This window comes from Macaca fascicularis, chromosome 2, assembly GCF_037993035.2.
Source record: "Macaca fascicularis isolate 582-1 chromosome 2, T2T-MFA8v1.1".
NCBI lineage: Eukaryota > Metazoa > Chordata > Mammalia > Primates > Cercopithecidae > Macaca > Macaca fascicularis.
In genome coordinates, this window is record NC_088376.1 from 82,526,403 (window position 1) to 82,542,177 (window position 15,775).

General features: G+C 38.5%; 1 protein-coding gene across 17 annotated transcripts in view; it reads right to left on the reverse strand.

Annotated features, from left to right (window-relative positions):
* Positions 1 to 738: 738 nt before the first annotated feature.
* TNIK (TRAF2 and NCK interacting kinase) overlaps positions 739 to 15,775 on the reverse strand; it is a 409,008-nt gene continuing 393,971 nt past the window's right edge. For all 17 annotated transcript variants that reach the window (XM_074031398.1, XM_074031397.1, XM_045385097.2 and 14 more), the window contains 5 exons: positions 10,409 to 10,509; positions 8,274 to 8,423; positions 6,007 to 6,166; positions 5,608 to 5,747; positions 739 to 3,390 (listed from right to left, as the gene is read on the reverse strand). In XM_074031398.1, coding sequence (XP_073887499.1) covers positions 3,307 to 3,390; positions 5,608 to 5,747; positions 6,007 to 6,166; positions 8,274 to 8,423; positions 10,409 to 10,509 — 635 coding nt within the window. In that variant the 3' untranslated portion in view covers positions 739 to 3,306. The remainder of the gene's footprint in view (positions 3,391 to 5,607; positions 5,748 to 6,006; positions 6,167 to 8,273; positions 8,424 to 10,408; positions 10,510 to 15,775) is intronic.

A 15,775-nucleotide genomic window follows, 5' to 3' on the forward strand; every position in this document is an offset into this window, starting at 1 on the left:
ATAGAGCTGTTTGATTTTATGTGGAACTTAGTGAAAGCTGTCTTCATTTGTATTGTGTGGTATTACAGTGGTCTGTCTGGAACTGGCAGGGGGAAGAGCCTCCTTATTTGAAGGAACTTCGCTGGGCATCCATTCCTGCCACCACTGGATGCAGGAATCCATGCTACAGTGTCCTTGAGTGGCCCCCAGGAATGATGGTCACCTGTCAGACCCCAGACCCAGACCATGGTGTGGGCAGGCTCAGTAGATTTTACTGGATGATTATTAATTTAGAGCTGTAAGAACTGGCAGATCTAGTGAAACTTACTCTGAGGGGAGGGCTCAGTTTCTCCAATTTCTCTTTGTAGGAAAATAAAAATAAAATAAGCCAATTTCTAGAGACAAAATCACCTATAAAAAGATCAAAAGGAAAGATTTTTTTGTTGTTGTTGAGATGCTATAAAAATGGATGAAAAGCAACCATTCCTCCCCTACCCCCAAAAAGAATTAAGGCAATTCAAAATGTTTGGATGAGACACAAGGACACCATTCTGATATATTCTGCATGTTCTAGGCCTCCTTATGTCAGGGCTGGGGTCTGTCTTGCTGGAGGGAACTTTATTTTTGAAGATAAAAGCCTCAATGAATTCTTTAAATATCTATCTTTTAAAGAGCACAGATTTCTGGGGGCCCCTTTTAAATTTGGAATTGCCTTGTACTCAGTGTAAAATATTAGTACAAAAATATAAAAGGCATGGCTTGATGTTTAACGTCTGTGTTTTATTGTTGGCACCAGAAAAGCTCATGTTCTATGTTATGTCACTGTACATACTGTAAACAAGACTGCATTAATATTGTTTTCTTATGATTTGTTTCAATGAATCTAGATTTTAAAAAATACATTCACAAACTACCTTATGTTTAAACACAATGATTCCCTTTTATTTCTTAACTGTACCCAAAATCCCATAATAAAAAAATCATTTAAAGCTGTGTGTTTCAAACTTATCACTTAGAAATAAAAACAAAACAAAACATAAAAACAAAGATCAGTTTGCAACATAATTTAAAGAAGCTTCTGGTTTAAAATACCACAGCAGCAATATAAAGAGCTGGTGGCAATCACATTCGGGAATGAAATCGAAATCAATATATTTTGTCCACATCAGCATCCAATTACAGTAGTTGTGAAATTCAATCCAAAAAGTTATTGCTGAATTTGTGGCATGAAATTTGAGAAGACAGTATTGTTCAGCAGCACAATCACAGCAGTAAAAATGAGAACAGGAGGATTTCATTGCTTTTGAGAGCTAAAGGGACCATGAGGAGGATATCTTGCTGAGTGCCTGAAGATAATCCTCAGTTACATTCCTGCATATTACCTACTTTAAATAAATGCAAATGACAACCACCTTTTCAGGAGGGGAATAATGTAATACAGAAACTAGAATGTTTCCCCTTCTCTTCCCCACCTTGCCCGAACCACTAGATTCAAATGACTCAATTCAATTTTCCTAACATGTATTTTGTTCTCATTAATAGTACATCAGCTGCTTGTGTATTTAGGCAAAATCAGTAGGATCATAGTTTTTTTTTTTTTTTTTTTTTTAATCCATTTACAGTAATTATTTTCTCCAGAAACAAGCCACATTAATTTTTGTCATTGGATTCCCCCCACCTCCAATTTTTTAAGAAGAAAAATTTGGTCAACTACTGTTTTGTTTTAAAATTGTTAAATGCACCTGAGATTGCCAGTTGAGCTCTCTATATGTCTCCTGGAGATAACACTGCTGTGATGAACAGTGAAACAAAAACAAACAAAACGAGGTAGGTTAAAACAGGAAGCGCAACACAGATATTGTTTGCAACACCTTGATACCACAGGCGGCCATGCTTGTAGCTTTGGAAAAAAAAAATCCCAGTCACGTAAAAGTTCAAATCATTTGAGTAAGAGTTTATAAGGACACAAGTCAACCTGAACTAAATACATACATATTTCTGCACAAATGTTGTTTACCATATGTTGGGTAATTTGGAGGAAGGTAAAGTGATTAGGGTCTCAAAATTTTGTCCAAAGCCTTGCTTTCAAGTTCTCTAAAATTGGAGCCAATGATGCCTCCTGTATCTGAGGCAGGCTTAGGAGTCTAGTCCCTTCTCTCACCCACCCAGGGAGAACACAGGCAGCTCAGAAACATTTATTATTAATTTTTTCAGTCACAGTTTTCATCTTGAGAAAGTGGCACCCTCAGGAGAGCGCTGGGAATGTTGAGAGCCTGAATATCATACACTCCCCAATTCCCAGAAACAACTCAACAAAGTCTCAGTCCTAATGAAGCCCAAACCAAGTGACCTCTTAGCCGGGGGGCGGGGGGTGGCTTTGTGCATTTTAAAAAAGAATATGTAAGCTTGTTTCCCAGAAGCTCTTTCTGTCTGACCCCATCTGTCATCCCATCTTTTGCCCTGATCTGTTGCATAATAGCTGAGGGAAAGTTGTGTTAGAGAATCCCTCAATCTCTAGGCCAGCTCAACTCAATGGCATTAGTATCCTATTCAACACACTCCATTCTGTAAAGGGCCATATAAAAATACGGCCTGTCAGATTCACAAAAGTGGTAGTTGATTTTATTAGACTAGTAGTTTTAAGGCTAGTAGTTTAGCCATTTAAAATCTATTTCCCAAAAGAGGGGAAAACTAGTATTTTTCTTCTCTTTTAAAAATTCATTAGCCAGTTGCTATCAAAAAGCAACCTTTTGGGTTGGTGAAGGCAAGAGAGTTCTTAAATTACCCCACTATGTAGTTATGGCCTTCAGCGTAAGGAGATAAGGTACATTTATTGTGCTGTCTCTCATCACTGGAAACTGGAAATTTTACAACATACCATATACTTAAAACTAGTAGGCAGACAGAATTAAAAACAGACTCATTTTCTCAGTATGCATTCTTTCCCCATTCTTACAGAGTAAAGGGGTAAAGAAAAAAGGTAAAAACCTGAAAACCCACCATAACACAGCTTAATCATTTTAAGAGCACACAATATTTGTTTCTATCCCTAACTCTGAAGGGCACATGGTCCATCTTTGTCCACAGACAAGGCAGCATTCTTGGGGATCTCCTGGAAATTCCTGCCACCTTTTTCTCTCCTTCTCAACCAGGCTGCAACATTGAAAGATGGACTGTATTGGGAGGGGCGGAGGGGGAGGAAAAGGGGAAAGCGATATGTTCAACCAAGCCTTCTGATTCTGCCTCTAGACTGGCATAAGTCCACATGAGTTATGTTCTTTTAAATTAGAAATAACGCCATGAAGATAAGTGCCAAGTGCTCTTCTGTTACCAGTTCATCATGGAATTTCTGTTGAGGGTCATGAAAAACACTTGGCTACTTCCTCCAGATCGCACGGATGCAAAAAATACCTGTTTGAAATTAAAAAGAAGTTAGTTCAACTGCATGGTCTTTTCCCCTCTTTTCTTCAACCGTCCATCCATTTTTCTCTCACATGTCCTATCCTTGCCATGTGTCAGGTCTTAAGACTCAATGGCCTGTGTTTATAAAGTCCCTTTGGATATCGTGCATCCTACGTAAAAACTCCTGCCTTTATTCCTATGGTTGTTGTTACTCCTTATTGTGGTATTGGTCTCCAGACATGCTGAAGGGGCTGTATCTTCATTTGTAACATCTCTTTCGGTGTTCGCTTTTTAAAAGGGAGTTTCATGCTAGGATAACATGCTGGATTTCTGGCCTAGGAGCCAACAGGTTCTTTGTTAATTTCTAGAAAGGCACAGAAGCTTCCCTTCTCTCACCCATAAATGACAAGAAAGTAGACTTCAGGAAGGAAGGGAATTCCTTCAAATTCTCAAAGTCAAGGGGGAGTTTTAGGCCTACTGTTATACAATTTCAGATTTCAATTTTTAAAATTTAAGATAAAAACATTAAATACTGTGGTCAGGGCAAGGTATTTAATGCCTACTCATTTTGGCATTTCAAGAGTTAACGCTTGGTTTCTCTGCTGATGGTGGCATATCCCAGGGCAAATGAGATCATAGCATTAACAAGTAGAACCACAGTCCATTAGGTCTGAGTCTGTTAAGTCATTTTATCAAACAACTGACAAACGCGAGAAAAATTTGGGTTACTGCTTGCTTGAGCTGAATGTTAAATATAAAAGACCCACTGTCCCAGGAAAGTAATATTTTGGGCTGTGGCCTAGCCCTTCAGTCAGCCAATACCTAACTTTGGTCCGAGGCATTTGCTTTTGTCACTAGTATAAAGTCTGCTACTTCATTTCTACAGCTTCTTCAGAAGAATGCTGTCTCTCAACAACTTCTTAGGAAGGTCTGTGGAAATGCTTGACATTCAGCTAATGCTACATATGAAAGTAATGCTACTCTTAGGGTCAATGAATCAAAACGGAGGACAGAGAGGGCCCATGGAAAACCACAATGAAGAAAAGAAAGGGCTGCTGTTCCCTCCAAGTTGTGTGCCCCTGGCTCTAAACTTTGGGTTCCAGACACTGGTGTGGTCCCAGCCTACTCCTAAGGGTGTGGCATGGCTTGGAGCAGGCCTGCTAGGGTAGGTTTTCAATTGGAGTGTGGGTATCCATACCCAGATTACTCCTAGTTTTTTGATTCTTAGAGACTAGGTAGGAGCTAGAGTTTTACTAGGTTAGGTTTGTTTTCTGGGAAACTCTAAATGGCTGGAACCATCTTTGCCACCTGCAGCTACTGTCCACCCAGACCACATTAGGTCAGAGTAGTGGGCCAGGGTTGAATATAGTTTAGGCCCACATCACCAGGGTTGAACTAAGACCAACCTGACCTTTGAGGAACTGGGGTGGACAAAGGGATGTACAAAAATTCAACCCATCATACTGTTTTTCTATAGGCCTTTATGTCTGTGGCTTTGGGGACAGCATTTCTACGTTGGCCACAGCCACAAAGGATGAATTCACAAATGCAATACGGCTTAGCTACTAAAACCTCAGGGTTACTCTATAGGGAGGGTAAGGGAGAAGCAGTACTGCTGCAGAATACTCCTCTGAGGTGACTGATCATGCCAGACGGACACAGCTAATTTCACTGGAAAACAGTTCACCTATGACATTTCAGAAGAAACATGGCTGGAATGACACAAGACATGGCACTAGTTGAGTTTGTGATTGTGAGTTCCTTAAGGAATGGGTGACATTTTAAAAAAGCTTATATTTCTACATGTCAAATGTTTTGGATTTAAAGGTGAATATAAGGTGATTGGTTAGGTCTTGAAAGTGACTTTGTGAAAAGTCTAAAAGTGGAAGTATAAAGTTGACCCACTGTGAGATGATTAATGATGGGCCAACTGCTCTAAGTGCTTAGGAGAATTTGTGGTGTCTGCTGAGTCATCATAAGGCCTTCAAGCCACAAAAATTTCTAAGAGGTTTACAAGAAATTTCTAGATGTTTTTATGTAGTTTTTGACATGTGAATAATATATTGAGTGTTCACATGGATCAAACCAAATAATGCCATTTCAAGATAATATTGATTGTTTAACACAGATGTGATTCAAATCAGTATAAAGGAAAATGAAGGTTTCACAGGTACCTGGTGGTCTCTTAAAATGCAAACACTAATGCAAATGTTGAAACGGATTTACCTTATCATTTCTTTCACATAGAAACTTTAACCTTTGAGCTCGCTTATGCATAAATACTCCATCCAAATGTCCTGTTTCCACTGACCGGATCTCAATAGCTTTCTCGCCCCAGCCCATTATCTGATTGGAATGAATGTAGGCTGTCAAAAGGAATTTCCAAAACTGCATTAAAAACATTAGATGGGCAATAACTCACAGCATCTGTTCACATCTTAACCACAAAAATGACAAACGACTTGAGATAAATGGACAAAGCAAGTCTTACAAGAGTTATTCACAGACTGTTTTTTGTTTTTTTTTTTTTTTTGGTGTGGAATCAAATGGTTGTTTCACATTTCTTGGTTTTCGTTTCATTTGGGGGGTGTAACTGCTGAAGGAGATAAGGAATGGTTAACCTACCCACAGACGTGGGCATTTCTCCCCATTGGAGCACCACATCCTTAGTTATCCGGCCATAGGTGTTTACATACACCCCCTCATCCTCATAGCAAACAAGCATTTCCATTCCATCTGTTTTAGGCAAGATGACAATAGCATGAGGAGTGATATTGCCCTGAATCTAGAAGACAAAGAAAGGCCAAGCATTATTCTTTTAAAAAATAAAACAACACTTTGACTATTCATCTCTAAGAACTGCAAAAAAGAGGTTTTTGTTTATTTTCATTGTCACCCTAAAGACTGAAATTTGCTTTAATTTAACCACTGACTTGTAAAATACCCTGGCAAATCAAACTTAGTCACTAGATTAAAAATTCAATTTATCTGTTCCTAAAAACAGCATGTAAATCTATGACACACCTACTATGTGCCAATCATGGGACCCTTTACATATATAATTTCTAGCACCCAGAATAGCTCCCCAACGTAGATAGCTTTTTTACAGATGAGGAAACTGCATCTCAGAAGGGCTTTGTGTCTTGACCAAAGCTGTGCTAGTATTTGTTAGTAGAGTTGGGATTTGTGTACATCTTGCTGACGTTGAAATTAATGTGTTTTCTATTAGCACAACTACTTCCAAAAAAAGATGAGGAGAATGTAAGCCAGCTGAATCTAATGGAGATGGCTTAAGTGGGGTCAAATGAACTCCTATCAAAATAATCTGTGAAAAAAAAAATAGGATTGTTTATCTGGGTGTCCAAATGGCAGAATAATTCATGGCTTGGTTAGAAAAAATATTTAGAATTACCAGTCATTTAAAAAAATCACTATTGCTGCGCACAGTGGCTCATGCCTGTAATCCCAGCACTTTGGGAGGCCAAGATGGGTAGATCACGACGTCAGGAGATCGAGACCATCCTGGCTAACACAGTGAAACCCCATCTCTACTAAAAATACAAAAAATAAGCCAGGCGTGGTGGCAGGTGCCTATAGTCCCAGCTACTTGGGAGGCTGAGGCAGGAGAATGGTGTGAACCCAGGAGGCACAGCTTGCAGTGAGCCAAGGCACGCCACTGCACTCCAGCCTGGGTGACAGAGCGAGACTCTGTCTCAAAAAATAAAAAAAAAAAAATCACTACTGAAATCAGTGTATATTAATTTGTTCTAGGAAAGGAAATGTGATATTGTGATCCCCGTAGTTGCGAATGCCATGGCTGACCAACATGTGCTTGATGGATTGGAATAAGAGAGTTGAGGATCATCATAGTTATGCCTTAGCTGCCTCACCAGGAATGTGAGCTGTGAATCCTTGTGTTCACCCACATACACATGAGTTAAAAGCTGTAATAATGCAGCAATGAATGGCAATCGTGTGTGTGTATGTAATATACTAAAACAACTTCTTTTAGTTATTGCATTTCATTAGAATAAAGTCCTCAAATTCTCAAAATACCAGTCAGCAGTAGCTTCAAACATTCCTGATAGTTTCTCCTGTATGTTAGCCTTGGAATTACACACAGGACACACAATTTACACTACACTGATCCTAATAAGTGAATCCATGTGCAGCATTTCCCTTTAACAGTTATGTTTCAAGCAATATGTCAGGATAGTAATATGAATATTTTAGGGCTAGTAAGATATATAATTTGCAGGACCCTGTACCAACTGCTTTAGATCCATTACCTCATTTAATACTAATGATAATCCTATGGGATAAGTCTTTTTATCATATTTTACAGATGTGAAAGCTGAGGATTGGAGAGGCTGCCTACTGTGTCCATTATTGCAAAGCTAATACATGCTAGAGCCAGAGTATGAGTGCCCCTGTGTCTGACTCCACTATACCACGCTGCCCTCAAGCTGAAGTAAGGAACTAAAGATAGCAAAAAAAAAGAATTTTCTCCAATAAATTAGTACCCGACCATTGGCTTTCTCTAACATAAAATGAACCAATTTCCCTTCAAAAACTGAATGTGGAAACTCGTCTACCGAATATAATTCATGCTCTTGAAAGAAAAATATCATATTCATTTTAATCTAAAGTCCAAAGAGACAACATGTAAATGCCAAATGATCTCTATTATGTATTCTCCAGTTTTAGGAAGTCATGTAAATTAAATTTATGTATTTTAGTTATTAAAAGCAGTATACTTAATGAAGAACGAAAGTCCGTCTGCTGGTTAGTAAAGTTTGCATGACTTCTACTAAAACTGTGCAAAACAAATCTCTTTCTACATGCAGGCTGTTGTACACAGAGCCCTTGGAAGTCTACTTCTGGGTACTTACATGAGATGGTATGTAGATATCATAAGAGTTTCCTGAATCAACATCAATTACATGGAAACCAGTGTGTGAACCAAAAATAACCTTTAATCTTTGACCTTCTTCTACCGTGAGATCAACTAGCAGAGGCTTGTGCTGGAGATCTGCAAAAGACTTTAAAAATCACCCCATCAGTATCCGCATCACTCAAAGAGGTATCTTAATAATTTTTTTCCTTTAGCCACTGTCTAGAGGAAGTTAACTCCTAACTTTATTAAAGTGAAAAGCTAGAAAATTTCTCTTTCAGTTTTAGGTCTGTTGATATTCTGGCTCTAGGAGGAAGGGTCTAGCATCCATTTTTGCCCCTTTCCCTACCCTTTGTCCTCCAGGTCAATGAAGTTTAAGCTGGTGCACAGGTGTAATTTTGATAGTGGTAATGTATATTAAAGACCTGGTGCCTGGGTGCTGCTGTTTTTTCCTGTTTATTTCTGGCCTTTGTCCTCGGAAGAAGGCCCAGTTACCTCTCTGGCCCCTCTCTTTCCCATGTGGCAGTGAGGCCCATCCATAGCAATTACCCTTTCAAAGACAGCCTGGGAGGGACAGCCAAGGCCGGCTGTTTTCTCAGCCTGTTCAGTGTTAATGGGCATGCTCTGGTTTGGAATTTCTTCAGCGAATGAGTGGGCATAAGATTGGCACTTTCTCTTAATGTTGGAATCTGAGACTTGGGTTTGGGTGGTAGAGAAAGAGGTGAGAGTGGAACATCACAAGATTGATGGCTTGCATTGACTATTTGGGTTTAACTAGAAAGCAAAAAGAGAGGTCTTGTCAAGTTTGTGAAAGTTCTCTGTGTTTGAATCCAGAGCCCAAGCCCCACCTAACTGTCAAGTGTTCCTCTGCCATTTTCCTTTGCTATTTTTTAACCACACTCTACCTTTGGGCCTTGAGATCTGGGAGAGCATTTGTGAAACTATGATTGCCTTAGCTATAATGCCACTGCTACCTCTCAGACCCTTCTCTTCTCATCTTTTGCTAACACCATTCTGACAGCACAGGAAGCTCAAGCCTCCTGTCCTTGTCCTATGGGAAGGCTTTGCCTCTTGCCAGTTCCACTCTTCCCTGTTCAAGTCTTTGCCTTTGCTTTTCCCTCTCTCTGGGCTGGATCTGGTCTGTCAGAAAGAACATTTTGCACTCTCTCATGTGCTCTGGGTCATAAAATGATGGCAGTAACTTCAGAGCAAGAATGGGAATGGGATGTTGATTGAAAAGCTTTTGTGGAGACAGATTTTGGCAGAACAGGACACTTTGGCTTTTAGGAGTTATCCCTTAATTGTTATTAGTAACCTAGTGCATTCCAATTTTTTTTTTCCATAAAAGTGAGGTTATGGAGGGGAGCCCATTTCCATTAATGAATCTATTTTCCTGAGCACATCACAAATAAGCCATTTGCACTAGGGAACAAGGTAGAAGTGATTCAGCTCTGAAGTGGGCCTACATAGTGTTCTAAGGTTTTGCCCTCCATGGTGAATGTGGCAGAAAAGAATGAATAAGGAACCAAAGGGAGATAACAGTCATAAAGGTGGGGAGAAAAAGTAACAGCCAATGAGACACAAAGAAGTAGACAGACATAAGCTGAGAGAGACAGGGAGTGTGAGAGAAAGCAGAAGGTAAGTTTACTTGGGCTATGGATAGGTTATGCGGCTCTGAACACATCTGGGTGCCTGTAAGTACTGGTCCTCCTGGTATTCGGGTGTCAGCTTCATGAGCTGGGGTCAACAGGACTAGCATATCCCCATCCCACTCCTGGCAAATCTCATGAGTGACCAATCCAACCATGGTGGGTACAAACTTAGACAAGGTAAAAAATGAAAACAATCAAAATAGAAGAATGCAGAGAAACTAGGTCATTTCCATAAGTTAGCACTGGGGACATATAAGCATCACCTGCATTTTAGGGACTTCATCCAGAAAAATTTATGAGGATTAAAAGATTTAGAGACTAAGTTTAACTTAGTCTTTACTTTTGAAACAATAAAACCAAGAGTACCTACACTTATTATCTATATGAAAATTGGTATTGGTCTATATGGACTATTTTATTAATGGGTAGAAACTGAAAATTTTTAAAAAGCACATTTTTAGATAATCACATGCCTGCTTACCTTAAATGCCATGAATTTATGATATGGTTTAGGAGCCCAAGCATATATTTCCACAGCATTCTTTAAGGCAATCACCAAAAATTTGATCCTTTCATATTTAACTGTAATAGAAAAATTATGAGTTAAGAAGTACATCAGGTTATTCAAGTTCTTTGTATTAATAATGAATGTATAAGCAACAATATGTAAATTTAAATATTGATTTTGGGTGTCAGCTTCATGAAGGTGATGTTCCTGGTGTGGGATTTTTTTGTCATAGATACTGATTTAGCTTCCCTTAGCGAACTTTGGTTGGCAGAACACTTATGGCCTTTGCTTTATATTGAAGACTCTCTTCATCATCCAGAGATATAACTGCTTAGGACTGTCTTTAACACTAGGTCTAGATGTTGATATTCATTGTAATAAGAATGCATAATTTCCTTCATGTTAGCTTGCCTGGCATTTACATTCACCCACACATAAGTAGCTGACAGCAGATATGGCAAGATGGTAGAAAAATCAGAAAATGGGCAGACATAAAGGCTGCCATTTGCTTATTATTTATATTTGAATTCCAGTTACTAAGTGAAATAATTGCTTGTTTATGCTTCTAATGAAAGGGGGTGTTAGGAGCCTTGGGTTCTGTTAATGACTTAAAGGGCTCCGAATACTGACAAATCCTTTTACTCTTTAGACAGATGGAATATTAAGCATTGTAAATTCTATGGACAGAAACTTAGTTCAATGATTGAGTCTCCACATGCTTTTGCCTCCACAAAGTAGTACTCAGTAAATGCTTACTGAATGGATGAATGGAAGAACGGACTGTTGTCTGGCATTCTCTTCATTACTCTTACCTGTGTGTGTGTGTCTCTGATATAATAAGCAATATTTACAGTGATGACCTTGAGAGATTGAACAATCCTTTAAGCGCCTTCTGAATCTTTGCTATTAAGTGTGGATTCTAATTCTTAGAGAATTCGTAATCCACAATTGGTACACATGGCAATCAATTTCTTTGTAAAATATCTCAACAGACAGAATATTCTGAGTCCTAAAGAAACTAGGTAGGAAAAATTTTAATATACTTAAATGACATTAAGTTTCCAGTTATTTGCTTTATAACTTTTCATGACATAAAGTGTTTATTAGACTATTTTTGCTCATCTCTTCACCTGAACCCTAGGAAAAGATCCATAGCAGTTGGCATTGAAGGAACATATTTCAAAATAATAAGAGCTATGTATGACAAACCCACAGCCAACATCATACTGAATGGGAAAAAGCTAAGAGCATTCCCCCTAAGAACTGGAACAAGACAAGAATTTCCACTCTTACCACTCCTATAGTATTGGAAGTCCCAGCCAGAACTGTCAGGCAAGAGAAAAAAACAAAAAGCATCCAAACTGGAAAAGAGGAAGTGAAATTATCTCTGCTGATGACAGGATCTTATGCCTAGAAAACCCTAAATATTCCTCCAAAAGACTCCTGGAGCCGATAAGTTCAGTAAAGTTTCAGGATACAAAATTAATGCACAAAAATCAGTTACATCAATAATGCTCAAGCCGAGAATCAAATCAAGAGTTCAATCCCATTTATAATAACACACACACACACACACACACACCTCACACACACCCCTAGGATAATACATTTAACCAAGGAGGTGAAAGACCCCTACAAGGAGAACTACAAAGCACTGATGAGGGAACCATAGATGACACAAATGAATGGAAAAACATCCCATGCTCATGGATAACAAGAATCAATACTGTTAAAGTGACTATACTGCCAAAAGCAGTCTACAAATTGCCAATGTCATTTTTTACAGAATTAGAAAAGACAATTCTAAAATTCATATGGAACCAAAAAGGAGCCCAAATTGCCAAAGCAATCCTAAGCTAAAAGAACAAAGTTGGAGGCATCACATTACCTGACATCAAACTATACTGTAAGACTGTAATAACCAAAGAAGCATGGCACTGATACAAAAATAGACATATAGATCAATGGAACAGAATAGAGAACCCAGAAATAAAGCCACATACCTACAACAAACTGATGTTCGACAAAGTCAACAAACATAAACAATGAGGAAAGGACACCCTGGGAAAGTTGGCTAGCCATATGCAGAAGAATGAAACTAGAACTTTATCCCTTACCATATACAAAAATGAATGCACAATGGATTAAAGACTTAAATGTACCCAAAACTATAATAAGAAAATCTAGGAAAAACTCTTCTGGATATTGGCCTAGGCAACATGTTTATGACTAACACCTCAAAAGCAAATGCAACAAAAACAAAAACAGACAAATGGGACTTAATTAAGCTAATGAGCTCCTGCGTGGCAAAATAAACAATCAACAGAGTAAGCAGACAGCCTACATGATGGGAGAAAATATTTGCAAACTATACATCCAACAGATTCTACAAGGAATGCAAACAATTCAACAAGAAAAAATCAATCCTATTAAAAAGTGGGCAAAGGACATGAACACACATTTCTCAAAAGAGGCAGTCAACCAACAGATGAACAAATGCTCAATATCACTAAACATCAGAGAAATGCAAATCAAAACCACAATGAGATACCAACTCACACCAGTCAGAATGGCTATTACTAAAAGGTCAGAAAAAGTAACAGATGGTGGTGAGGCTGCAGAGAGAAGGGAATGCTTATACACTGTTGGTAGGAATGTAAGTTAGTTCAATCTCTTTGGGAAACAGTATGGAAATTTCTCAAAGAACTAAAAATAGAACTACCATTCTACCTAGCAGCTCCACTTCTGGGTAAATCCTAAAGGAAAATAACTTTTTCTTTTCTTTTTTTTTTTTTAATCAAAAGGGCACCTGCATTTGTATGTTTATTGCAGCACTGTTCACAACAGCAAGGTCATGGTATCAATCTAAGTTGTCCGTTAATGTTTGATTAGATAAAGAAACTGTGTTATATATACAGCATGGAATACTACGCAGCCATAAAAAAAATGAAATTGTGCCCTTGGCAGCAACATGGATGGAGCTAGGCCAATCTCCTAGAGTAAAATAACCCAGAAACAGAAAGTCAAATAACACATGTTCTCACTTATAAGTGGGAGCTAAAAATGGGGTGCACGTGGAAACAAAGCTGGAAATAATAGACACTGAGGACTCTTAAAAGGGGAGTGGCAGGTTAAGGGCTGAAAATTTACCTGTTGGGTATAATGTTCGCAATTTGGATGATGAGTTCACTGGAAGCCTGAGCCTCACCATTATGCAAACTACCCATGAAACAAACCTGCATATGTACCCCCTGGATCTAAAATACATTTTAAAAAGAAAAGAAAAAAAATCCCTTCAGATTTTGCTTATTTTCAGGGTGAAAGAAGAAATAAATAGGTTCATATTTTTAAAGAAATTTAAAATCATCTTGAAAATAAAAACTTATCTAAGCACATATAGGCTCAGATAAATCAAGAAATATTTTAAATGGCTTTTGGATATACAATTTACTTTTCTTTTTTATTCTCATTTTGTATTTTTAAAATTTCACAATAATTTGAACATAGTAGAATAATCACGTGCTACAAGAAGATGTCAGTGCTGTTGTGGCTGGAATTTCACAGGGGAAGCAAAGTGGAAACTGCAAGTGGTTCTTTGGATAACTAAGGCAAACAGTGTTTCTGAAAATTAAGCTGGTCTCAAGTTTTCTTATAGAGAATTACCAGATATTGCTCCCTGGTTAAATTTCACTTTAGATGTGTGGATATAGATCAGCCTACTAATGTTAGGACGGCAATGATTAGAAAGAAGACATCAACAATGTTAGAAGGGCCAACAGCAGATGTGCAGGTCAAATAGGATTCCTGTAGCCTGATGTTTTTGAAAAACACTTGTCAGGTATATGCAAGAGATAATATTCAGAAATTTTACATTATTTCCTGCAATGAATTTTATTGCTCTGTAATCATACAGTATTAGTTTATGGACACAAAATGTGATCACTAGAAATTTTTGGACTAACAAATGCCAAGTAATAAAGGCAAAATACTCAAAAGGAAACAGCTTTGAAATGGTTTCTATTGCTTTTCCCTGAAAATATGACCTGATCTCAAAGAAAGAAGCTCACTACTTTCAAAAGAAAACCAAATATGCATATGAATCTGAATTCTACTTGGTGTGAGAATGATGGGATGTATGTTTTATACTTTGCCAAATTATCAGATTGAGGATAAGAAAAGATTAGAATTCCAGGATATCCTATTAGAAAGTACCAAATAATTCTGATTCCTGAACAAAAATGTACAGTGGAGCAAATAGCTTGCACTGCCGCCCAGCCTGCTACAGAAAAATATTTCCACATGTGGTCTGCTTTGTGAATAATGCTGTGTCCTTTGAACATCCATTCCTTTCTTTAAAACAAATACTTCTTAACTGATTTCCCTGGGCCTGGCTGTGTGCTAAGTGCTGGCGAGATGTAGATGTGGCTGTGGCCACATACGTTTACAGACATTAAATGTTTATTTTTTTCCAAAAGCTGCTTTTTTTTTCTTTGCGATGGAGTCTCGCACTGTTGCCCAGGCTAGAGTGCAGTGGCGCCATCTTGGCTCACTGCAACCTCCACCTCCCAGGTTCAAGTGATTCTCCTGCCTCAGCCTCCCGAGTAGCTGGGATTACAAGTGCCCGCCACCATGCCTGGCTAACTTTTTGTATTTTTAGGTAGAGGCAGGATTTCACTATGTGGGCCAGGCTGGTCTCGAATACCTGACCTCATGATCCACCTGCTTCGGCCTCCCAAAGTGCTGGGATTGCAGGTGTGAGCCACAGTGCCCCACCCAAAGGCTGCTTTTATACTTATCAATACAATCTGTGTTGTAACGTCAGGGGCTTTTTTTTCCTTTGTAAAACTGTGAATGGCATGTTATGAAGTGAGGAACATGTCCTTCTCAGGCAGCAAACCTTCAAGTTCACTAGCCAGCCCCAACACTTCCTAGTACTGTGTCAAGGTTATCTGGGAAGGTCGCCTGGAATGAAATTAGAGAAAAGGCAGGTGGAGACTCTGCTTCAAATAGAGTCCCCTTTCTAGTTGGCAGAATATGACACACGGAAGTTCTTGCTTTCTGAGCTCTTCTTTATAGCATGCCCCTTCTGTTTCCACATTCTGCATTTAATACACTTTAGATTAGATTTCAACCAACATTATGTCATCACACATGATTGAACCCACTTGACTGGTTAAAATTTCAAATGTGTCTCATTCTTTTCTGAGACCACATCATGGACTCCTTTGAACTGAAGGTGTCTAAAGTTCCTCCGCCGCGCCTTTATTGTCATTCTTTATGTTAAATAATTAATGTATTTTATCTAGTACACATTTCAAAAGCCTCCACACATTTTCTTAT